General features: G+C 36.5%; 1 protein-coding gene across 13 annotated transcripts in view; it reads left to right on the plus strand.

Annotated features, from left to right (window-relative positions):
• MAST2 (microtubule associated serine/threonine kinase 2) overlaps positions 1-25,484 on the plus strand; it is a 194,347-nt gene that overhangs the window by 37,606 nt on the left and 131,257 nt on the right. The window contains exon 1 of one of the 13 annotated variants that reach the window (XM_055724660.1): positions 11,122-11,230. The exons of 11 other annotated variants lie outside the window; for them this stretch is intronic. In XM_055724660.1, coding sequence (XP_055580635.1) covers positions 11,192-11,230 — 39 coding nt within the window. In that variant the 5' untranslated portion in view covers positions 11,122-11,191. Of the gene's footprint in view, positions 1-11,121; positions 11,231-25,484 lie in introns of those variants that run through there. One more of the 13 variants, XM_055724658.1, reaches the window with a different exon arrangement.

The raw sequence follows: 25,484 nt of genomic DNA on the forward strand, positions 1-25,484 counted from the left end.
GTTCTGGAAAGAGCTTCTCCTTCCCTTGAATTCCACCTTGGCTGTGCAGATTTGTGTTTTGCTATGAGATCATTCTGTCAATATAGGCTTGTTTACTTCACAACTTTGGCAATTTTGGAAGGCTCCTTTCAGTATTAAAACATCTACCTTTCACATTAGCAGATCATTTTTCAGCATGGAACTGTGAATTGCTACTGGTGATTGCCAATGTTTCTTTCTTCCCTGAAGACCCAATGTTTTGGTAGAATTGAATTCTTGTTTTTAAATGTAGTTTACTGCATTAATTAGTGTCTTTCTGGATCCTGTCAGACTCAGTATGGTAACAGTCTTCTGAGAAGCTTCCTTTATTGATGCATTTAGAAAAGGCTCAACTTCCTTCATGGAAAGAATTTTCTCTAGGGATGCTGCCAAGGCTTAGAAGACCAAGAAATCTTATGGCTTTGTATTTGAATGTAATCAAACTGGCACTCTTAATTTTGTCTCTTTAGAGCTGGAACAGATCTGTAGATTAATGTGTATTTTTGGCATTGGCTTTAACCAAAATTGAAAGTAATGGTATAAATGGTCATGATTGCCAGAAACATTGAGCAGTGATAGGAAATCAAAGTTTCTGCAACGTTCCTTCTTTCCTGGTAACTTTCAAGCCACTGGCCGGTTTCATCCAGGCTTGAAAAAGAGAAGAAATGTCAAAAATAATTGTAATTGCAATTTCGTAAGAATTGGAGCTGAGTAAGAAACACCCCCTCATATCCTCTCAGAGAGAGACAGTTCATTGTTTAATGTGGCTTGGCAGCGGTGGCTGACACTCAAACGTGACAGCTCTCGATTAGCTGTGGGAGATGCTGTCGCCAGTTGGGTGGAAATAAAATAGAACCAGGGTTACCTCTGTGAGGACGATGGGAGGAAGCAAGATGACAAAAAGACTAACTTGAGTCAGTAGGAAACTGGATGTCTTTAATTCTGTTTATATTGCAGTACTGCAATATAATAGTAATAGAATATAATACCTATATAAAATTATGCATTGTACATTATATATGGTATTACATATGATATAGACTATATATAATTATAATAATACTATAAGAAGAATCTGACATTCTTCTGTTTCCAAAACCATCGATGTTCGTGACCTATTTCTGGGCCAGGTTGGAAGGACAAATTTGAAATGCTTCTTGTAATGCTTCTGTGTTGTCCGTTTGGCATGTTACATTTACTGTGGAACGAACGGTGCGATGCTGCTCCAGCAGACTGAAGATCCTTCCACGTGCTGCCTTTGCAGCATTTTGCAGTTGTCGCAAGCTGAGACTGCGCCGACGGGTCAGTGCCAGGACTGGTGGGTGTCTTTCCTGGGCTGTAAATCTGACCTTTCAGAAAGGCTGAGAGCGAACCCTCACATTCAGTTGTGCGTATTGGAGCAGAGCTTACTTGTGGCATCATCTGCAGTTTATTTCTTTGCTTTTCATAATAAAGACATTAAAAAAAATAAGTATTCTACAAGCTTGAAAGAGAGACTATTATCTAATTGGCTTTTGGTTAGGAGGATACTGATTTCTAGGTCAATGTAAAACAAATGAGCATTTAAATTGAAGAGGAGCAGCTGTTCCAAAGCCCCTTTCCACAGTGCCTGGTTTTGTTAAGGATAATTATGTCTAATTTTAAATTATGATAGCTTTGAGTATTGAGCTTCGCCTTGTTACATCCACTAGTTCATTCTCCTTCATCAGTAAGAATGTTCCATCATGGAGCTAGGTTTCTGATTGGATTTATTATTCTGGGCCTTTTGAATTATGAAGAGAAATACAGCTTTAAAGGTGGGGTTTGCAACACTTTCATGACAATGTTACCATACTCCCATCGTATTTTTCAAGGTCTCAAGACAGATACAATGTTTTCTGATTCCTGTGGAAAGGTACGGCTGGGAAAATATGTATTTATGTAGATGTGTAAGATTTTCATTCGTATTTTTTAGCTTGAAAATGGAAACAGACTCTAGTGCTAAAAAATCCAAGAAAACTCTTGTCAGCCCTTGGAAGCAAACATATGCTAAAGATGTCCTGTGGATTACATACTGCTTGTTTCAATTAACACATTGATATTCTCTTGTCAGTTCTTGAGACAAAAGCCCAGGTGACAATTCAAATGGTGCATGAGAATCATAATTCAATTTTTTTCTGGTAAGCTTAAATATATTTTTTTATACAAAGAACAAAAGATTTCAACTGCTAAGCTCAATGTTATATTAGTAATTCTATAGGATGTCTGAACACTTTAAAGAACATATATTGTAAAAAGAAGCATGTTTGTTTTTATGAAATGTTCATTGCTGGACATGGCGGTATTGTAGTGTCATGCGTAAGAATTCTGTGTTTGAATTGAATTTAGAGTAAAATGTAACTATAACTATCAAGAAATGTAATTTTTTTAAAATTTTAATTTGAAATTCAAGCATTTTCTTACCTGCTAGTTTTATGGAAAGAAATTGTCTTCATATGTCTCTTAAAATAATGAGTTACACTTTTTCTCTGAGAAATATTCTTTGAGGCTCTAAGTCAACATCTTACTCTTTTGTTTCTTCTCCGACTAAATGTAATAGGTTCTATTAAACAAAGCCAAAAAGTTTGAGAGATTGCCAAATTATTATTATGCATCTGCTTTTTTTTGAGGAAAAATAGCTCTAAAAGAAAAAAAAAAACCCACAAAACCAGGAGAACTCATAAAAATGGGAAGCCTGACACAGACCTTGGAGGAGAGCAAGATGTATTTTTTTAAAAAATTTGTCTTGAACTGTAAATCTTTTAAATCCTGAATGAATTAATTCTTTTATCTTTCAGTTTTTGTTCTACTTTAGTGGATAAATGTTGGGTAAAGGGTTATCTGTAAAAAAACAAACAGCTTTTAACTTGTCTAGCATTTTAAGAGGATGACAAAATTGTGAGAAATGAATAGCAAGATTTTGTCTGATACCAGAAAGGAAGAATAAAAATCTGTCAGAATCTATCAGCAAAAAACTGCTGTGAGATGTCTCCTTAGACAGCAATGTAAGCTTAGTCTGGTATAGACAAGGAGAGTAGGGGAGAGTAAAACCCTCTAACTCCAAATGTTTTGGTTTATCTTTGAGTGTTTATTTCAAAGGTAGTGTTTGAATGTATATCATGTTGATCTTAATCAGGCACAATGGTATGATTTTTGGAGACTTGTCCAAGCAGTTTAATATCAGCTGGAAACCAAGGTAAAAATCAAGGTGTATTGAAATGAATTGCACGTGGATTAAGTTAGAAAAATATATTCAGTGCTGTAGACTTTGTTCTGAGCAGATTAATTAAAGAAAAATCAGTTAACTTTCGTGGCTTTTTTCCTAATGAACATGTTTGACAGTGTAATTTATTATTTGAAAATGTTATGCTACTGAAATAGAGGAGCTTCATTGTTTTGTGAAGCACCAAGTGCTTGTTCTGAAGAATTGAGTGTCCAAAATGACAAATGTCCTATAGATGTGAGAGGAATGTACAGTGAAATACAGCTTGGTATAGTCTTCATGCCTCTGCAGTTTTTGTTCCTGAAACTCTTTATAAAGTAAGTGCTTTCTTGATGTAAGAATTGCGTGGTTTGTACTTCAAAGTCAAAGGTGGTTTTATTGATGAAGGAAGAATCAGGAGCAGAAAAGTTTTGGAAGAGTTTACAGAAAAGGCAAATACATATATGTGAACTATTGCTGGTGCGGTGAGGCTGCAGGAAGAATGCTGCTAGCCAGAAGTATGGAAGGACGGAAGAGGATAGTGGATGAGATGTTCTGCATAGTAAAATTTTGGGGATATTTCTCAGCATGTGCTTGCATGAGAGACAAGATCTGTCTGTAATTTGTAGCTTTTATTGAACTAGTTTCTATGGCAAAATAGCTCCTGGGCTAACTGGGTGCACGATGTCTTTCCCATGGGATTCCTGAAACTGTGGGTTTTTTGGTTTTTAAAGTTTTCCCAATAAATATCAATACCTTTCATTAGGGAGACACACAGGGGTTGGTATTGGGTCCTTGGGCTTTGGTTTTGTTGCCGTTCTGGTTAAAGGTATTCACTGCTGATGTTTAAGTCCTAATGTCTCTAAAGCATGAAGGCTGTCTGCTAAAGTAAGAGAATTCTGATTCTGGTAATGCCATTTAAATATTTACTAAACAGAAATTATATTTCTTCTATTTTGAATTTGCAGCTTATATTGAAAAAAGCTTCTCTGCCTATTGAAAAAAGTGTTTCTCTTAAAAATGGTATTGTATTTGAAATGTAGCATCAGAGAAGCTAGTTTCCATTCTGTTCTAATGCCAATTTAACTTCAGAACAAGAATGTTTGCATAGTGAATTCCACATCTTCTACAAATACTAAAGTTTAATTGAAGATTCCCTTCCAAAGATTTTAGCTTCTGAAGGGGCTTGAGCCAATGAACTTGTTTCTGCCCGGAAATTGGTGTCTCTTCTGAATATACCTGCCATGGCACAGTACAAAAACGGTCGGCCTGTAGATGAATGAACCCTTTCCTCCATCCCAGTCGACAGCAAATTTACATTTGTATGGAAGATTAGTGGGTGTGCCGCCTCTCATAATGTATTGAATGTGGGGGATGGGGCAGCCTTGCCCAGGAATCTAAACCTGGCAAATTGGAAACAGAAAACGCACTGTGAAAGCCTGATCGTTGTGTAAACCTTGAGAATTTTAGACATTTTTTTCAGCAATTCTTCTCCCGCAGACCAAACCTCATAAACAGAGTTTGTTGTGGTTCAGAATGAGTTCCTATTATGGTTCATTGTTAATGCACAGCTTTGCTGCAAAGGTCTTAGTTTATCAAACTGAATCTTGTAAATAAGCAAGAAATCCAGAAGAAATTCAGACAAGCTGTCAGGCGAGTTTTCTTAGGTTGACTGCCAAGTATAATTTTTTTTTTTAAACGTTACCTCATCAACCTTCCTTGTTTCAGTAGTCTGTCAGTTTATCACAAAGAGATGCGTTTTTTATTCTCCAGATAAACACAGCTTGATCAAAATAAATAAAAAAAACCCCAAACACTTAAGTTTCAGATTGACAGCGAAACATTTGGCTCATTTTGGTTGCACAGACGAATGTTACCAAAGATTTGAAAAAATTCCACTGAAATTGTCAGCTGATAATCTTTCGGGAAGTAATCTTTTTCTCCCAGCAGAAAATATGTTATGTAAGGAAATGTATCCTTAAGGTTTGCCACAGCTTGATGTTCTGTTGTTTTTAGTTTTGATTAAATAGAGTGAGAAATATAATGAATTTTGGATCTTAGTATTTTAGATCAGGGAACTGTTCTGAAAAGTTCCTTGATAAAAGTATACAATAAAATGCATTACATCTTGTGGCAGGCAAGTGAAAAGCTCTTCATTTTTTTTTAGCCTGATCTTTGGATGGGAGCACACTCTTTGTACGACAAAGCACAAATGGGTCTGCATCATTTGGTCGTCCTATTGTGCAGTGTGGATGTCCTTCACACCATGTCTCCCATGATGGGGTCCCACTTGTGTTGAGAGCTTGCTGGTGTTTCTGTAGTCAGTCCTAAATATCACAAGTGGCTTAATGCCTTTTCAAAGTTGTCAATGTAAGTAGACTTGGACCTCTAGTGTTAACGAGTTTAAGGTGTGCAGATACTGGATTCATTTAAGGTATACTAAAGGGTACACAAATTTTTGATCCCCAGTGTAATGATTTGCTTGCTGAGATAACTGTTTTTGCTTTTATGTTAGTGGCAGGTTTCCATTCTGATGCAGTGGTGTAGACCACAAAAGATGGTAGGATGCAGTGCCAAAACCCAGAAAGGACTATGGAGTCATAGTAAAATAAATTGCTCTCATCTTATTTTAGTTAGTTCTTAACAAACCGGATTAAACTTTTTTCCATGACTATTCAGTGATTCCTGAAATGTGCCTCAAGTTCCAGTTACAATTTAAAATATGTAGAAGGTATTTTATATTCAGTGTAGATAGTACAACAAACCGAACACAGCTCAAAGGTGAACCATGTGATTCTACACAGATAAGGTCTTTGTGCATATGTATATGTGCACTTTAATATAGTAGATACAGACTTCTGTCTTGTTTATTGCCCCCGTTTGTAGCTACTTTGGTGATTAGAAAATATGAGTAATAAGATAATAGTGTATTCAGTTTCTTAATTATTTTTTTGTGAAATGTATTGTACGTAGGAACAATCCTGCTACTTAATAGTGACTTACTGGGGTCATTGCTTTCCTGGCTGTGAAATCGGTATGCCTTCGGTCATCTTACAGTAATGCTTTTTGAAAACCTGTGGGCTACAGAATAACTGAAAGAATTGTTGCTTTGATTATACTGAAGTTAATGGGTGGAAGACTCCAGTCACCTTCAGACAGTTGTTGCAGCTGTTATAACTTCTCAGATTTTTATTCTACAAGACAGAGGAGTAATAGGTTTTGCTAGCATGCAGTGGAATGCGGTCTGAATCAGCATGGAGGAGAAGAGATTTCTTCTTACTGACAAAATGAAATGCTGACCAAAATCTTAAGTGCAGACCCCTCCTAGAGTTTTTAGATAGGTAGGGTTGGTTGCTGTCTGGCGTGTAAGGAGTAAAGTTCCAGGTCCTCCTAATATTCTTGAATGTCTTATCACACTTGTGGTCTTTGTGATAATTAAAGGAGGCTGAGTTCCTTAAGTCTTTTAACTCTGACCTTTTTCTACCCTGAAAACATTTATTTTGGGTCTTTCCATTTTATCAGTGCTCACCTTGAAATGCAGGTAAAAGACATGATTTTCAATAATGATCTCATCAATATCTTATACAGAAACAATACCACTCATTTATGACATTTAAGTTCTTTCAGTCTGTTCAGGGCTTACATGAACCGTCATAGCTATCACATTATTTTTAGAATTATTTTTCAGTTTACAATTTCACTGTTACCCCTTTGTTCCTTTGTGGAGTTCATGCCTTTTAGGATGTAAGGCACTGTTGTCTTCAGCAAGCACTACCTTTGTCCTTTCTACCTAAATAAAACATAGAATGATTGTATTGGGTGAGCCCAGTAGCTTATCTCTGATAGCAGGTGTCTAAGGCAGAGTCTCTTCCCAGAACCCTTGTGCCTGTTTGTGACTGTGGGTCATCTTCAGTGTATTTTTCTCTTTTAAGAGTTCTTGGCACATTCTTCAATGAATTGTCCACAGGCTTTTAGCCATGCTTGTGGTTTTGCCCTGCGCCCCAGCCTTTACAGCAAGAAATCGCCCAATGTGACTAATGTATAAAGCAGTACCTCCTTTTGTTTCTTTGGAAATTGCTATTAGCCTCATTTAATTAATCCCAGAATTGGCAAACTGATAAGCTGTCCTTCCCTACTTACCAGAGTAACCACTGCAGGAACATACTGGAAGTTCACAGCTCTTTCCATTTCTTGATGTCTTCAAATCAAGATTGAATAGCTTTTTCAGAGCGAGAGCTGCAGCCAAACAGGATTTGTTTGTATAATGCCAAATGGTCCCAACACCACACTACCCTTTCTCTTTTCTCGTTGCTACAGAGCAAAGCAAAATATTCCCCAGGTGCGTTAATTTGATGGCGGAAGGAAGAATTGGGTTAGGAGCTCACTAAAGTTATTGGTGAACAAACTTTGAATTCCTTATTTTTAATCTCCTTCCTAATTTTTTTTAGTGAAGTTGAGTGCTAAGGTAGATACTGTAATTCTTAAAGGATTCAAATATGACATGATCTCATTTTGAATTTTTCCTCTGGTAAGCAGATATTTTATTAGGTGCTTTATAAATGCTGCCTGCATCTGAAAACTATTTGAGAAATTTGTTTTATGATGAACTTTTTATATAATTATATTTTATGTACTTCAGTTTCTCTAATATGTTTCAGTAATATATTTTTTAGTGAAATGTCTTTTACATTCTTATCTTTCATTGGAGACTTACCTGTGGACCTTTTAGTATACTAAAATGAATGTCTGAGGATGGCGTAGTCTCGATGAGATGACAGATAATTTCTAAAGGTAATATTTTGTAAAACAATTTTCCATGTCCAATAGTTCTTTTAAAATTCCATTTGTCCTTGGCTTGATTTAGTTTGGTACTGAGTATTCTCTCCCACCCTCTTTCATCATTGCTTTTCTGTGGTAGATTTCGTTGAAGGAAGAAGGGAGAGTAGATGAGTGTTAACAGTTAAATAGGGGGGAAGAAAGGTGGTCACCACATCGGAGATCTTTTTGGTGGTGGTTTTTGATCTGACCTTAAAATAAGAACTGTTTGCTTTGAAGAAGGGAAGGGGAGAGTGATGCTAGAGGAAAAACCGTGCCTGCTTCTTTGCAGCAGACCCGATTAGCTTCTCTACCCCAGAAACTGGGTAAGCGTGGCAGGCAGCCAATTTGAAGGCATTCTCCCCAAGAAAGCCTGAAATTTGGAAGAGAACAGATGATTCTCATGGTATTTTGTGACTCGTGCCAACCTCAATCAATTATAAGTCACTTGTGAAGACATTTTGAGAATTGACAATGTCTGAATATTAAGGTAAATAATCCAGAAGAGATTAGATGTATATTTGCTAATGAGAATGTTTTCAGTTACAGTACAGATACAGGTGGGTTATATACTAGCGTTATCAGCTATAAACATTTTTATTTAGTGGCTGGTTTACGAGGAAAATAACAGTGTGTATTGTGTAATTGCTAAGATTCCTTGATTCCTCTCACATTGTACGTTTAATGCTGGTAGCCTTAGTCAGAAGAGGTAAGATCGATGATCCAGTTAGGCACGGTCTAATATAAATATTTCTAAAATCTATTTAGACTAAAATATGCTGCAAAGTGCTGAGTGTGCATGGCAAAATGTTTTATTTCTATGGGGATTTTAAAGTAATAATATAATTTGTTTGATACTGATGTCTGATAAGTGAAGTTAGTCTTTGGTATATTTTTCTGAGGAAGCTTATTTGATGGCAAAACGCAGGAAGTAATACTGAAATCCATCATAAGTGTTATCACAGTGAAGAAATATGATCATCTTGTGTTTCAGTCTGCTTTTAAACAGAGCTTTATCTGTCTTTTTCTGTTGCTGTTCTCCCTGGTGACATGTTCTTAAGTTCTCATGCAGAGTTTTGTGCATGGCTTGTTGTTATCCCGTTATATTTGAGAAAGAAGATGCTGTGCCTTTAAAATCAAGAGGCTCATTGAGTTGTTTTTACTAGCGAGCTGCTTTTATATGGTACAGTATACTCCATGCAAATGAGCTGCCTGCTCAGCCTCTGTGTGGCGGCTTGCCCTGTTGGGGAGCTCACAAAGACTCTGCAGACCTAATTCAGCATTCAGTTGTTTAAAACGGCAGATGGAAGGAGGTATCGGCAAGATGAGGATTTATTAGCTACTCACAATAAAAGACCACACTCGCTCCGCAGAGGATCAGAAAAAGCCTGGTGAATGGGATTGAGTTGTATCTGCTTTCAGCTGACTTTACAATGATGTGTTTAGCTCATGTGACTCGGTCACTTAGTATGAAGATCAGCTAAAGATTTCCATGTAAATATATATTTCTTTAAGCACGATCAACCTGTGTGCTTGTATTGTGACTTTTTTTGGTTTGCAGCTGTCATAACTGTGGGAACAGAACACTTCATCAAGCTGTGGTAGGCAGCCTACGGTCTGGGCTCTCGTTGTTGCTGCATTTGCACACTTCAGGATGTCTGGCTGAAATCCCCTCATAAACACAGCTCTTGATGAAGTTTGATTTCTTTTATGTGTCTCGTGAAATCTTTCTGAGCCTGAAGTTAAGTTCTTTTTAAATACAGTATTTATATTCAGAAGTTATAAATAGGCTCTTCCTAAGCTTTTATCAGGAGATGAAATCTGTTGCTTTAGCTTTCTGCTAAAGAAATTGAAGGTCGTTACGGCATTAGGTGGCTCATTATATTTGCAATATTTCTTTTTTGCCTTTCTAATGTAGAAAGGGCGTGTGTAGGACAAAGGCTCCTTGACATGCTCAGTAATTTAAATAATGGTGTGATGAACGTAGATTTTTGTTTTTATTGAAATGGTGTTTGGTATAGCTAGAAGTGTTCTCATTGTTCATTTTTCAACACAGGCTACATGCTCATATTTTAAAGTGGGCTTGGGATAATGTACATAAAAGGGGCAAAGCCTTTTTTTGACCTTGCTGGAGTTGTCTCTTTGAAGGTAGCTGGAAACAGAAACTGCAGGACAGACTGAAAAAGCTTCAGCTGAACTGTGCTTTTTTTTTTTTTTTTTCCTTTTTGCTATGGATGACGATGAGGGAAGGGCTTCTTAAGACAGCTCTGTCAGTGATGAATAGATGAATGAATTCTTAAATGTTCAGAACTTGCAACATGTGTTCCAGACCCTTCAGCATGTAAGAGTCAAGTCGCAAGATCTTAGCAATGAACTAAAGAATGTGCCATGTCTGCTGCATACGAGGAGGAGACCAGCATACTTCAGAGATAACAGAAACAAAAGAATGTGTGACAGTATCTGAAGAATCTGACGTTCGCTTTGTCATATGAAGAAGTAAAGGAATTTTTCAAAATTTGGAAAAATTAAATTTTATTTTTTCATAGTGAGGCTTTTCTGTATTTTAAATAGTACTGTATTCTGTGTGTCCACAGAATTGATTTTTTAGTTAAGTGTGACCATGTGTTTTTTAAAGGAAATGTGACCTGGATTTTGTGAGCTTATTATAAACAGTAAATGAAGGCAGCTGTTGTAGTTTACTGATCCCTTATAACAGCTCAAGTAAATTGAAATAAGGCAAAAATATGTGTGTGTGGGATCTGAATTAAATTCCACTCTTTGGCCTTATGTGGAGTTGTGGATTATTCTGTATTTCTAGACAGTTGTGTGTATGAGGGGAATGAGACATCCAACCTTGAAAAGATTTAGGAAAGTCAAACAGATTTTTTCCAATGTGACCTGCTAAATCTGCCACAAAAGAGGCAGGCAGAATTACGTACAGATAGTCAGAGACCGTGGCTGCAGTTCTTCATGACAGGCAAGTGAAAGACCATGTCCTATTTTTAGCGAGTTGGACGGAGGGGGGGTGGGAGGGGGAAGAAAAGTTTTAAAATAATGGACTTCTTTAACAGTTAGAGAGCAAAGCTAGCCAGAAGCAAGTGAGCTTTAGCAGGAATTTGTGATCAGCAGAGTCTAAATATGGATGATTCGAGTATTCTTCGAAGAAGAGGGCTGCAGGTAAGTGTAACTTCAGTCTGCTTCTTTTTTTTCCCTCCTGCTTGCAGTGTCGACAGCTTCGTAAAAATGCTGACAATTTTTTGAAGTAAATCAGGTTGACTGAGTACATAACAGTGATGCTTGAATTTAAGTTTCTGTTTTCACCGAGTGTATATCTTATAATTTAGAAGTAGGATTTTGCATTAAGTAATAAAATACACTTTGTTAATTTCTTGATTTATATCCAATAGTCTTGTGAATATTCTTATGGTAAGAAGTGAAGTCTAAAGTATGATACTTACCTTATTTTTGAAACTTCACTTTTACAGATACTTACAAAAATCTGTTAAGTGACTTTTCAGACTTGCCTTAGAGAAGCCATTTTAGTTGAGCATTATTTAGAAATTAAATGTCAGAGCAGAGTGAATGTTCTCATTTATTTTAGAGCTATGCTTCTTTATTACTTAAAATGCACAGTAATCCAAAAGCACGATGCAACTCTACAATGCAAATAATATTTATATTTTATCTTCAACAACTGTCTTTACATTGGAATAAATACTCCTGCAGTTTGTTTTGAACTTTAACGTACTTTAACAGCCTTTATTTTGCAGTGGTGCCATGGAAGTTTTAGTCAGTTGCTGTAGTATGACAAATAGGGTGATCTGTGTTAGTGTCAATGGCATATGACAACTGAACTGACTCTTACGGAGTAAAACATCTGGGAGTGAGCGAGCTCCAAAATCTTGCGTGAGCTGGGCATGGAATAGCTTTTTGCTTCAAAGCACCATATTCCATTTTTCATTGTAATGGGATATGGCCTATTACATACTTGCTAGCATAAGTAATTGTTTATAGACCATGAACCTTGCCTATTAAACAACAGGACAGGCATGGTTAATTTAACGTCCTTTGAGGAAAATAACTTTACCATTTTAACATACTACTGTTCATACCTTACTCTGATGCTTTAAGGCAATAGCAGAATAATTGTTGCATTATCTGAGTATGTTCTATGTCTCACCTTTTTATATTTTGTGGATATTTTTATTTATCTTTGTGCTAACTTATTACTGAATTAGCTTGACAACAGTGTGCTGCATATACCATGGTGGCAGTGTGTTATGGCAGTGCATTTGCTCATCATAAAATCAGCTGTATTTAATTTTCGTATAACTGAGTGTATAGGAATAAGTATGCTAGTTTTTTGATAAACAGATATTTATTTTCAATATATTTAACTAGTCAGAACTTGATAACCAAGAAAATATTTTCTGATCACAGATAATCAAAAATTTCCAAGCCCTATGTTCTCATTGTTTACAGCTTTCCTGAGCCTAGAATTTCTCTGGGTGTTGTTATCTGTTTGCTGTGTAGGGGAATGGTTTTCATGGTGATGCTTCAGGGGAGCATTGGAAAAGGAAGGCAGGTTGTAAGAGCCCAAATGTCTACCAGTGTCAGCAGAAGACATACTGGGAGTAAGAATGCATTTCCCTGGTTTAACTGTGTAGTATGGTGGAATTTGATAATTTTAGCAGTCTTGAGTATTTACTGTCTGTATGTGGTGGTGTGTCTGTATGCAATTGGGTAGGTATGTATAAATACACATGCATATATATAGGCGTAATTAATATCTACAGTAAGAATGCTTGGGGAACTAAGCAAGTATGCTAGAAAAACATCAGGAAGGCAGATTTGAGAGTCCAAAAGGAAGTTAATGCTGGACATTTTTTTCCCCCTGTATCTCAGAGTAGACTTTTTAGAAGAAATTGTGGCTCAGAAAAGTGACCATTTTGTAGATAACTTCAGGTTTAACAGAAAAAATTAAGAAGCTGTTGGTTCATGTTGGCACTAACTACCAAGACAGTATGTTTTAATTACTTTTTTTGGGGAGCTGGATGATAATAGTTTGGAAAGCTACTGATGAAAAAAATTACTTCCTTAATTAAATTGGATGTTGATGGCTTTTAAAGTGAACATCACAGCCTAAATTAGGTCCTCTAATCCAACCTCTCCACTCAAAGCAGTGCTAATTCCAAAGTTAGGTCAGGTTACCGAAGGTCTTGTCCAGGCTGGTTTTGAGTATTTCTAGGGTTGGAGATTTTGCAGCCTTTCTTGACACCTGTTCTGGTACTTAATCACTTGCACTATGAAAATATTGTTTCCTTTATATTTTGGTACAGAAGAACACCTTCCGCAACCTATTAGTACTATTTCATGTAATAGTTACAATTGTCTACTGATCATGGGTTGAGATAAACAGATTAACTTAGTGTTTTGGATGTTGGTGGTTGGTTTTGGTGTTTGTTTTTTTTTTTTTTTTTTTTTTAAATTAAATGACTAGTGTTCCTGTTTTGTCTTGATAATCTCTGAGGTGGTTTGTGTGGGGTTTTTTTTTTTGCTTTTTAACACAGGTGATTTAGACTTGTACTGATATGGCTTTGCTGAGAATGCTGTGTTTTAGGGGTTCTGTCCTTTTTTGGTTTTGTGTCTTCCTGGTCATTTGGCATCTTATATGGTGGAATCCTTTTTAATTTTTGGTGCTGTTTGTCTTCCTTCTCTTCTGCCCTTGCCCCTATTGCTTCCTGTAACTGTGAGTTCTCAGTTTAAAGACAATGAACATACCTGTTTTCCTTTTGTATGTTACTCCTGCTGACTAACAAAAGCAAACTGATTTTTTTTTTTCATTTGTTTTCCTTTTTTCTGTCCCGATGGAGAGCACAGTGAGGAAATAATCTGAATTTCCAGGTGCTTTTCCAATCTCCCCACTCTTTATTCATATCAACAGAAATCTTTAACTGTTACTGGGTCAAACTCTCTTAACGTTTCTGAAGTGTCTTTCACTTGTTTTCTGTGACTATTTTGAAAGTGCTGTTGGTCTATTCCTTTCTTATTTTCAGTGGTCACCTGTGTTGCATGACTTTTGGGCTTCCTTGTCCTCATCCCTCACAGGTGGCTTACTCTTTTCAAAACTTATTTTTTTTTCCCCTGTTAAATAAACCATTTGCCATACTGACGCTTCCTGTTCTTTGACAAATGTGTGCATATGTTTTCCTTGTGCTTCCTGTTACCTCAGCTACCTGAAATATACTTGATATCACTACTGTGGTACTTTCTGTCTTCCCTGTAAACACTCTTCTGCTGTGATCCCTGCATTAAATATCCATGTAGTATCGTAAGCGGATAACCTAAAGGAATCGGAGTTGTTCCTACAGGCAAAGTCAATATGCTGGTGTGTGGCCCGTCTGCACCACCTTCCTCATTTGTTCAGTCTGTTTTTGTTGCATCCTGTTTGGCATCACGAATTTGGTCTACAAATTTGTAATAGTGAAATATGTGGAATTGGAGATCCAGGAGGGGCAAATCAGATTTTCTGTGTATTTATAAATGTATATACATATAAATACATACACACATGCACACACCTAGCATGCTGACAGTGTGATGTAGCTGTGCAATAATATTTACAGAAGGCTGAGAAAGTGCTTCTAATAATGCAATATTCTTTTAATTTGTAGGATTTAATTTTAGGTAATGAACTTGGAGCATTGGCGTAAGTTACTTCCTAGGGACAAGTGCTAATGCAGGTGGTGGAGTTGCTTCTGCTGCACTGGGCCGAGGTCTGTGGGGTTTTTAGTTACTTGTGATGTTAACCACAAATGTTATGAGGCTACCTAGGTTTGTTACTGTTCCCTATACATGTGTATCATGTATAGAGAACAGATGGAAAGTGTGGATGAAAAGCAGTACTACCCAGTGAGTCCCTGTGAGGATGAGCTTGTATTTTGAACATAATCTTGTACCAGAAATTTGTGATTTTTTTTTTTTTTTTGCACTGCAGTTGCTGCTGCATGTATGCTTTTACTCTTCTCACACATGCAAGAAATTAGAGTTTCCATCCCCAAAATCCTTATGAGTAAGTGGAAGTAAGAAAAGTAATGGAGAGTGTGATATTCCAAATTTCAGATACTTGTTATGGAGTTTATATTCTGCATGGAGCTTATATTCTGCATTTGTGGTATTTGAGCAGAATTCAGATGCCGTTGGACATTATTGTCACCATAGTTCTCTGCATCCACACCTTCCTACAGAGTGCTAGCTTCTTTTCACCTTCTGCTTGAAATTCGGGCTAAGTTCAACTAGTGAATTTACTTTGTTGGACCCTTTTTGTGCTGGTTTCGGTGCAGATGTGAAAGACAAACTGCATCACAGTACTTGAATGTGTTTATCTTGGCTAGTGTTATCTACTACACAACATGTTCGGCTAATGTATATATAAAATATAAAAAATCCCCAGTAGAATGATTTCTTAATTCTAAAGATAAGTCCTGCATTTTTCTCGCAAGGCGTGGAAGGGGAAACAGGGCATGGAGAATGTAATCTTAGAATATTTGGTGGATTTCGTTTTGAGTTTATTTTACTCAAGGGACTGAGGACTTTTTTGATTTTATGGGACAAGGGAATCAGTGGTTGCAGAACTCTAGACTTTAATATATTTAACAGGAGAAAGCTACTGCAATGTTCGGTTTTCTGTACAGTTTAAACCTTCTCTGAGACATCTTTGGACATAGTTTAGAAGCCCTGAAAATTGATATGCTCTCCAATTTTGTTTCCTTAAGTGTCTTTCATAATTACTGAAGACATTCTTTGCTGGCTACAGAGCTGGTTACAAGATCTAATAAAGCATGCAGTTAGAAAGTATGTTGCTTTTTATGGTATTTTAATAAAAAGTTAAAAGTAGAAATTGCATTCTGTAAAGGAAAAGAAGCTGTTTATGGTGAGGGGAGACTGAATGGGACTCAATTAGGTTTTTTTGTTCTGCTTTTTTAAAACCTTTAGTGTGTGTTAACTGAAAGGTTAATACATAAATTTTAAATTAATGTTAAATTAAAGATTAACCTTAAATTTAGCATGAAAATGCATGCATATGTACACATGTGAAAATCTTCAGATACTATGAGTCTATTGGATTTGAGTTTTTGGAGCTGCCTGCTATGGGAAATATTAGCACCTACTCCCAGGAGAAATTTAGCTTTGCTTTTGCAGCCTTTAGGAGAAATTTGATGTTGAGTGGCTTTTTCAGGTTATAAAGATTACTGTCATCTTTACACCTTTGATTCTTGCGGTAGATCGGTCTTTATTTACGTATCTTCTAGTGCTATGCTGAGCTGTTGAAACTATCTGGTAACTTTCAGTTACTCTGCACCCCCCCTTTAAACCCCTTCCAGTCCCCTGGATTCTCACTTCAGTGTTCCACAAACAAAACTTGATCTGGCCAGGCACTGGTTTGGGATTTGGCCTGGACTATGTAATTTCCTTTGTGCTTGAGGCTTGGTGGGAGACAGGGGAAGTGTGCTGAAAGGAAAGGAAACATTCAGGTTTTGAAGGGGGTTGGTTCCTCTCCCATACTGGAGATTTATGTCCTTTGGGGATACCTGTGATGTGCTTAAGAGAAACAAAGGGAAATAGACCTCACAAATTGAGAGGATAAAGTTTGAGCATCTTTCCTCATAATCTTTGAGGGAATTGTTTTAAATAGCATTCTTTTAAAATCTTTGAATAATAAACAGTATAAATTGGACAATATTTTTTTTAAGCTGAACACTGGTGCATATGCTGGCCTGCTGTAATTACCAGTAACGTTCACGTGTATACGTGGAATAATGGCTTTGCTGTGCTCTTAAGACTACAGAAGGAGGACTGTTTGTATCAAAACAAAGCTGACGGGTCTGATTTGAAAGCTCAAGATTAAGTGTTCTCTAGAAAGAAAAAAAGACAATTTTATTGAAATTACGTGTAGAAAAAATGTAGATTTTTTTTGAGTTTTGAAAGTTGCCTCTGGAAGACAACATTAGAAACCTGGGTGTAAAAGTTCGTATTTGAACTCTGGAATAAGTTAGATTGGTTTTCTATAGTTACTTGAAGAATTCAAAACTCCAAAAGAAAAACTCCAAATTTCCCATGGAACATAATCACATTTTCTTTCTGATTTAGATTCTTTGCATTAATAAGACTTATTTTATGTGGCTTACAGATCTTCCAGGAACATAATGGAATCCACAGGTCAGATGTTTGTGGAAGGGCTTCCAACAGTGACGATGTAGGCAGTCACCAGTATACTGAGATCTTAAGAAGGCATTGTAACATGAGAATATAAATAAAAATCATTTATGCAGATACTGAAATTGTAGACATCTTAGGATACAAGAAACTGCATACTGTTTTTCTTTTAAAAAAATACTGTTTTAAAAAAAAGGTAATATTTTCAGGCTAACTTTCAAAAGAAACAAGATTTTATGCTTAGGCTTGGTTCCTATTCTCCCAGTAAATTTGCAACACCTGAAATCAATTAAAATTTGGACAGGAGAAGATTTCCAAAAGATAGTCTGAAGTTCTTCAGCTTCTGTGAAAATTAGTAGCTGACAGAAAGAGAGGGATGCACATTGGTGTTAGCCCCATGGTGAAGGCCACATGAACTCGCTGTAACACATAGGTTGGCTGGTCAGTAGCTGTGGGTGACCAGGTGAGCTGGACAGTGTGCACTGTCTTCTGCTTAGGTGGAGTACCTGAAGGGACTTGAGTGATGAGAAGAAGGGCTGGGAAACATGGACTGCAGATGAATGGTTACTAGAATTCATTAACTAAATCAGTCATAAGCACTTTGTTTTGACTAAACTCAGACTGTGGAAACAAGTTGTGAGGTTTTATTGTGTGAGTCCATGATATTCTTGTGCTTCGATGCCATATATTATAACACGGGGAAATGGATTGTTATGTATGTGTATGACTATACTACATCTCATTGTAGAACTGAGGATTCATGCTCAGAGATGCATCAGTGATTTTTGGTCGATCTCTGCCCGGCACATGAGCTTCCATGCTGGTTTGATTTTTCAGGATTGGTGCTTGTGGTCCACTTTGCAGTGGAGTAGAAAATGGAACTGAGTTTGGGGAACATATGCTACTGCCATTTACTCTCAAGACACTGGAAAACATACCAAGGGAAAATAGTGAAGCCTGGTTAGAATAAAAAGTCCTTGAAATATGGACAAGGATAAAAGGTTAAATGATTTGCTCAGGCAGAAAAGATAGCATTTAGCTGCTGTCTTCAGGGTATTGTTAAATTGGTCTGATAATTTCCTATAGTTATGCTTAAAATAAGTGCTTTCAGTTTGTCAGTAAGGACTTTGTGAATGCCTGTATAGCCAAACTAAACTTTTTATTTTCAGCCTGTAAGAAAAGATAAAAATGCCAGTAATTAATTGTACTACTTCAGGAAGAAACATTTTGTTAGCAGATAATTGCATGAAAGAATGGTTTTATGTGTGTGCATCTGAGTCTAAGTAGATGTTGGACAAAGGGGTTCTTCCCAAAGATAAACAGTAATATCTTTTTCTTGCATTTCATTGGCTTGAAAGTGGCTGCTTGATAACTTGCTCGTTTCAGGAGAGCACAATGAACAGTTTTTGCTGCTGCTGGTCGTTGCAGCAGTTGCTGTGTAGAGTGGCTTTTGTTTCTTTTCCTCGCCATTAGCCACTTGGAGTGCTTCACTCGTGTGAATATCACTTAATTTTGTACTTGCTCAATCTGAAAATCTTAAAAGGAAACCCAGTTCTCCAACCTAGCAACATAACATGCTGCTACTGTGCTGCAAGACTAGTGTTTAATCTGCTTATCTTTTAATAGTCTTCACTGCTTACACAGACCCACTTACCTCTTTAATGAGAAGAAATGTCCTGCAGTGAGGCAGCGTGTATTTTGCTTCTAGGCTTATGTCATCAGCCTAGAAGTTAAAATTGGTTAGAGCACTTTTTTATTTTCCTGTCAGTTCTGTTGATTATGGTTGCCTCTTCAGTTTCTCTAATACATTGAAAGAGAGTGGTTTTTGTAAAAGGAAACCTGATTAAAACGTGCCAAGTGAAAATCTAATTTTGAAAAGCTATCAGTATTGATTGAGGGCAGGTACTCCTCTCATATTTTCAAGGGATAAATAAGCAGTATCTTTACATTCTGAGTATTTGTAAGTCTGGCTACTAGTCAAATAAATGACAACGTTATATTATGAATTGCACTATTTTACTAACACCTAGAAAAGGCTCTCTAAAATGCCAAGAGGCAGTTAAAGTCAGTTGTAAATACGTACCAGTATTTTCCATATGATTTAGCAGTTGTTCCTCTTTTGCTTTGTATTAAAATGCTTTACCCAAGCCATTAGTATTTTTGAGACTTGCACCTGGTACAGGTTTTTACCATTTTTGGGATCAAGACAGGATAGGCTTTTCAAGGTTGGCTGTTCTTGAATTTCTAGAAGGTACTACTAAAAAATATGGAGTAATTTGTAGGCACCAAAGTGTGTCTCTGCAAAATGTCTTTGGGGGGTTTGTATTATTCTCTGAAGTATATGATATTAAATCTTCAAATTATTTTTAGGAATTGCATACCCTAGTCTTTTTGATATATGTACTTGGCACGGCAGTGAGATGCAGGTATCTGGATTACTTTATTCAGCAGCTACATGAGCAGCAGCCTTTTTACTCACCAGAGCAGTATGCAAATGCAACTGTTTCAGCATCCAAGACAGTTCACATATTCCCTGTAGTTTGTGTTCAACTGTGTGGATATAATCTAAATTTTCAAATCTGTGAATACACTTTAGCAGCCTTTTTTCTTACAGGAACAAACTGCTTAAAGTTTACATACGCTTTCAGGAATTGAAGAAATGGGGTTGGCCTTGGTGGACTTAACCAAAATTTTGCTCATGTTTTGTTCATGTTTCTACCTGTTGAAGGGTTTTCTTAATTATCATGCAGGTTAAGTAGTGTAGCTTCTGGCTTGGGTATCAGTGGCACATTTGAAAGAAATTGCTAAATAAAATAAAAGCCACCTGAAAATACAGGAAATTCAAATGGTATGGAAATGGTTTATTAGACTAGGTTTAATGTAGCCAGGTATGCTTTAGAAATAAGCATTTTCACTTTACTGCTATCTTGTGAAAGCATTGTATTTATACTGTAAGTAATGCAGCACAGAGTTCCTTAAGCTTGGCTTATGAGCTTTGAAATCATTATCCCTATTTGGAAAATTTACTACAAATCATGTTTTGTACTTTTGTGATTCAGACCCTAAAAGAAAACCTTGTAGGTTATGCATCTATTCATTTGAACTTGCTAGTCTTATGTATTCCATGTTAGAAAGCTAATTTCAGTCTGAATTCAATTATTGTATACTATAGCATAAATACGTAATACATGTCATTTTACATAAGTGGTTCTCTATGATTAAACTTTGAAGTTTTGCTTTTTCCTTTAAGGATCAAGAATGATATCCAGTAAAAAGTATTAAGTTGTTTCAGATTTTCATGGTCTTTATTCTAACATTCAGCCTCACTGTCCTTAACTATTCTGCCATATAAATTTTATTGATGTGCCTGAAGGTAATAAGGTCCATTTTTCCATGCACCCTGAAATGCTAGTTTGTTACTGACAGTCTTGGTTGTGTAGGCTGGATTGATCTTTCTGCATCATTTCATCAGGTAGAAAAGTATAGAAAAATACAGGTTATATTTTCCTACCTTCCTTCTCTGTCTTGTCTATCTGCACAGTTAGTTCTTTAAGGCAATCGTTTCCCTTAACTACGTGGCCGGCGTGTCACTCAGCTAACACTCAACTCTCGCTCTGATACTAACATTAGTCATCTTTGGCTGCCTCTCGGCTGCCACAGTGGAGGAGAATCACAGGTGAGAGACCTGGCTGTGCTGTCAACATACTTGTTTTATTTAAAAGGCGTGTAGATGTGGCGCTTAGGGACATGGTTTAGTGGTGGATGTGGCAGTGCCAGGTTAGTGGTTGGACTTGATCTCAAAGCATTTTTCCAACCTGAACGATTCTGTGATTCGGTGGTATTGTCTGCTGTGAGCCTTTGGGTGAAGTGTTCTACTGCAGGTTTCTCATAATATAGTGATTAAAGAGTTTTAATTCTTTAATTTTCTATGCGTAAGAACCTGACACAGTCATTGCTGTCCTTTTAATGAACTTCTTTCCTAAATAAATAATTGCATTTATGGTTTTGTATTATCTCTCCTTGGAGACGAGAGATATATATCGTTAAAATCAGGGTTTGGAAGTTAGCAGTACTTTGTCTATGAATAGAAACAGGTAATTCGTTGGATGGAAAGTGGTCCAACTTTGTTTTTACTTGTCTTTGGTCAAATCTGTAAATGACTCATTTTGCTAATATCGATGCTCCTTTTAAATCATATTGTTTTAACACAACAGATGCTTTTGAAGCCAAAGGTTTCTCTTTCCAAAATGCTCTTGGATATTAGTGCAATAAAATAATTTTTGGAATAAGGATGAATATAATTATTGCCTATGGTATAGCATAGCTTAAACAACTGTAACCTGATATAATTACTTTTAAATTACTTTCATCAAAATTTGAACGTATTAATTGACTTTGACATTTATCACTTGTTTTATATCAGCATAGGCTAATAAATGTCACTTGTATTGGCAGCGAAAAATATGAAATTATGTCATTGGGGTAGGTTAGTGTAGTCCCGTGAATAAGGTTGTTTCTGCTCCATTTGTTCCGTGAGCTGTGGCTTGTACACGCTGGTAATGACTCCAGGCTACGTTGATTTGAAACGGAACAAGCCAAACCCATGATCGTCTCCTTCCCAGCAAATCTGTGGCCCTTGGACTATTAGAAATTGTTTCCAATATTATGCTGCTTTTTGCTTTAGGTACAGGTAGGGATCGTCTTCTCTGTAAAAATGTGTGTAGTTTAGCTTTATTTTTCATAATTGTAGTGACCAGTTTGTGCAAGGCAGAACGTGTACCACCTAGGAAAGAGATCCCCCTGTGCGGGCTAATTGTTGGGGGCCTGTTGGGAGGGGGATTAGGATCTTAAAAAACTTCAACAGTGAGGATAAATTTAAAGGCTGGGGGAATGGATTGTGGTGAGTTACAAGAAAAAGATTGGATGAAACTTAAACAGGGACATGAGTGACTTTGTATTTCAGATTGATTTGAGGGTTACAAAGGCTGTGAGCTGACAGTTTGTTCTCTCTAATGGTCTCCAGTCATTTACTAGTTGTTTTTCTAGCTTTTATCTTTTCCTTTCTTAAATGTGAATGTCATGCAGCTTCCAGTTCTTAGCTTGTTGACCCTTTTGGCAGGCCCTACCTTATAACTCTGCGGGCCACATTTAAACCTGGCAGTTCTGTTGCACTTTGCCTCAAAACAGTTATTTACGAAGTAGCACCCAAAACTTGTTGTATTGAAATGGACAAATATTAAAGATTTTTAAACAACTGTATGACTGGGGACAATTCTGCTGTGTGCTGGTGACTGCCTGCTTGTAAATTTTGATAGTTTGACAGTGCTGAGCTGATATTTTTCTTCCAAAGTGGCTACCATGAAGAAAGCCCCTCAGGGACATGAAACTACTGTAGACTTTCAGAAAGCAATGTTGTGCTTGATTAAGTTTAGACAGATGATGGAGTGATGTAGTAAAATCATTTTTGTTAAGGCATAATATAACACAGAATGTAATGTAGTACCATTGGGACTGATAAAAATGAAATACTAAAGAAAAACCATGCCCTTACATATAGCTTTCAGCAGCAGATGCAATAGATGTAATTTAGTTGTGTGGTGCTGGAAACATAATATTGATGTACCATGAATCAAGAGAAATAGCTTGTACCTTGCCTTGTTGTATGGACTGTGGCGATCTTGGTGAAATGAATCACCAAAAATGGTACTGTAAGAGAATTCCTTCTTTTTGATAGTGATGGGGAGGCGACTGTAGCCAGGTAAAAAAATCCAGTTACATGTCTAAATGGGGAACTCGGAGGTACTTCATGTGCTGGTGCTGGGAACTGCCAAATTTCCGTGTACTTAATTCATACTTTTAAAAAGAATGATTTCTTGAAGCTAGCTCTTACATGACTTGCATAAAATTGATAGCAGTGGAATGAGAGGGCTTTGGGGCGGAACTTGCCTTGCATTACTTGCACAAATAACTTCATATTTTTGTGTAGCATTTGTGTACCACGAGATAACTTTTATTTTTTTTCTGTTTTAAAAAAATCAAACAAATTAGCATTTGAAGTAAAGTTGCAATGACTTCAGAGAAGCTTAGTCTGTATACTCTGTGGCATGTAACTTCCTTCTATTTTTGACTTCTGAGAGATGATAGTTCTCTTGGTCTTTACTGTGTGCATTACTGGATGAAGTGATTTCCATTCTTTGCTTGTGTTTTTTGGTAGACTGTATACTGCTAACAGTTTACTAACTCCACCTTTCAACCCGAAACAACTGTTTTCTTATTAAGATGTTGGTGTATGGCTTTCATTCATTTATTCCTTAATCCTCATGTGACCTAGTTTCTTCCTGAAGTAAAATGAATTTAAATACCCTTAATATAGACATTGGTATTTTAAACAAAGCAGTCTAGTATCAGTGTCTTGGGTTCTTGAAAATCCAGATTTCTTGGATGTCTTTATGTGCTGGTCACTAGCGTCAGATGAAAGTGAGTATTTCAAGAAATGGTTTCTTATTTTTATTTCATTTTTGAACTTATAAAAATTCCCCATTGTAGGCAAATTAAAGCCTTCTCACAAGAGGGCTTTGCCTTCCTTCATTATTCCTCATTTATCTTTAAGCCACAGTGTGCATCCTAGTTGTTCTGCAGGTGAAGTCAAACGGCATTGCAGAACTGTGCATTTTGTATAATGGGACTCACAAGGAAGCTTCATACTTAAGACTCCTCTGTTTTCTGAAAACTTGGAGTTTAACAAAAATAATTTCAATATTCTCTACTTTTCTTTCAGGAAGTCAGCTTGATTAAAGGGCTGCTAAATTAATGGCAGCAGGGTGCATTGTGCAAATGAAAAAACCTGACCACTTTAAAGAAGTGATGTTTTAAATGGAATGTTTGCATCCTCCCCCAGCTGGCACACTCAATTTCTCCCCAGGTATTCTTGGTGAAGAATTAGCCTTCTAAACTCCTAGGAGGCAGATTTGAGAAAGCATTAAAATAATTCCTTTTGCCATTTCAAGAGCCCCCCTGCTCTCCTGAAGGGGAAAAAAAAAAACCACCACCAAACAACAAAAAAACCCAACAAAACAAACCACACCAAGTTATTTAGCTGTAGAAATAAAACCAGGCAACTCTTGTACGTGGGTTGGTTTTTTGGATCTTTGCAAAGTGTTTTTATGGAACTGGTTGATATGACTGTTTATTTTATAAAAAGGACGAAGTGAAAACTTTATTTTCATGAAACCACTGACTTGCATAAATTTACAGTCTCTTTTGTGTAGAACAAGTTGTTGTTAGGATGGGGAAGGATGGGTGATCCAAATTATATGTGAAAGCTGCAAGTGCTCAAACAGTTTGAGTTGCTGAGTCAGTTCTAATAAAACTAAAAAAAAAAAAAAAAAATAACATTCCTATTTAATATTTGTATAACAAGCAGGTTTAGGGACTATATTGTGCTATACAAATACAGGAGAAAAAAACCACCCATAACTCTTGAAATGAATGGGTATTCTTTCCTAAATGTCAGCCATGTCCCACATTCTCTGCCACTTTTAGTCTTGGATGTGTGCCAATTTTAAAAAAGCAAAAATAGAATAAAATCCTTTTATTAGTATAACAGATAGTGATTCATGGTTGGTGTTATGGCTAGAAATTGGTTTTAAGTATAATATTTTGGAAGAGTTTGAGCAATATTATTTAGACTTTTACTTAACATGCCTCTCAAAACCTTCTTTTACTGCTCTCGCTCAGTCTTTCAACCATGCAAACAGATATATTTGGACAAGATAACTTTTTGATCTCTTTGAAATAACATTCACTTTACTGTTAAATAGTTATTTCTCTTTCCCCCCCACCCTTCTGAATCTTCCATTTGGTATTTGTATAGTCCTAAAATGCTTCATAGCAACTGGAAAACCACATTGAAACAGATAATGAAAAATGATGCAGACAAAGTATAAAAATATCTGTACATATATTTTAAGTTGTAGGAAAAGACTGTGCTTAATTCCTTGCATGGAGTAAAGATTTTTCCAAAAGGAGGGCATCTTAAAGACTTGTACTTGGAAAATGTAGACAAGGGAGTCAAGTAACTCTAAAGATCATAAAATACAGCTGAGAGAGCAATAATGCGGAGATAAACATTCATAGCATTTGAACGATATTAGTTTTTAAAGGTTAAAATTTTAAATCAAATTCAGAGGAAACCTGTTCTAATTAAAAATGAGGT

This window comes from Falco cherrug, chromosome 12 (genome assembly GCF_023634085.1).
Source record: "Falco cherrug isolate bFalChe1 chromosome 12, bFalChe1.pri, whole genome shotgun sequence".
Taxonomy (NCBI): domain Eukaryota; kingdom Metazoa; phylum Chordata; class Aves; order Falconiformes; family Falconidae; genus Falco; species Falco cherrug.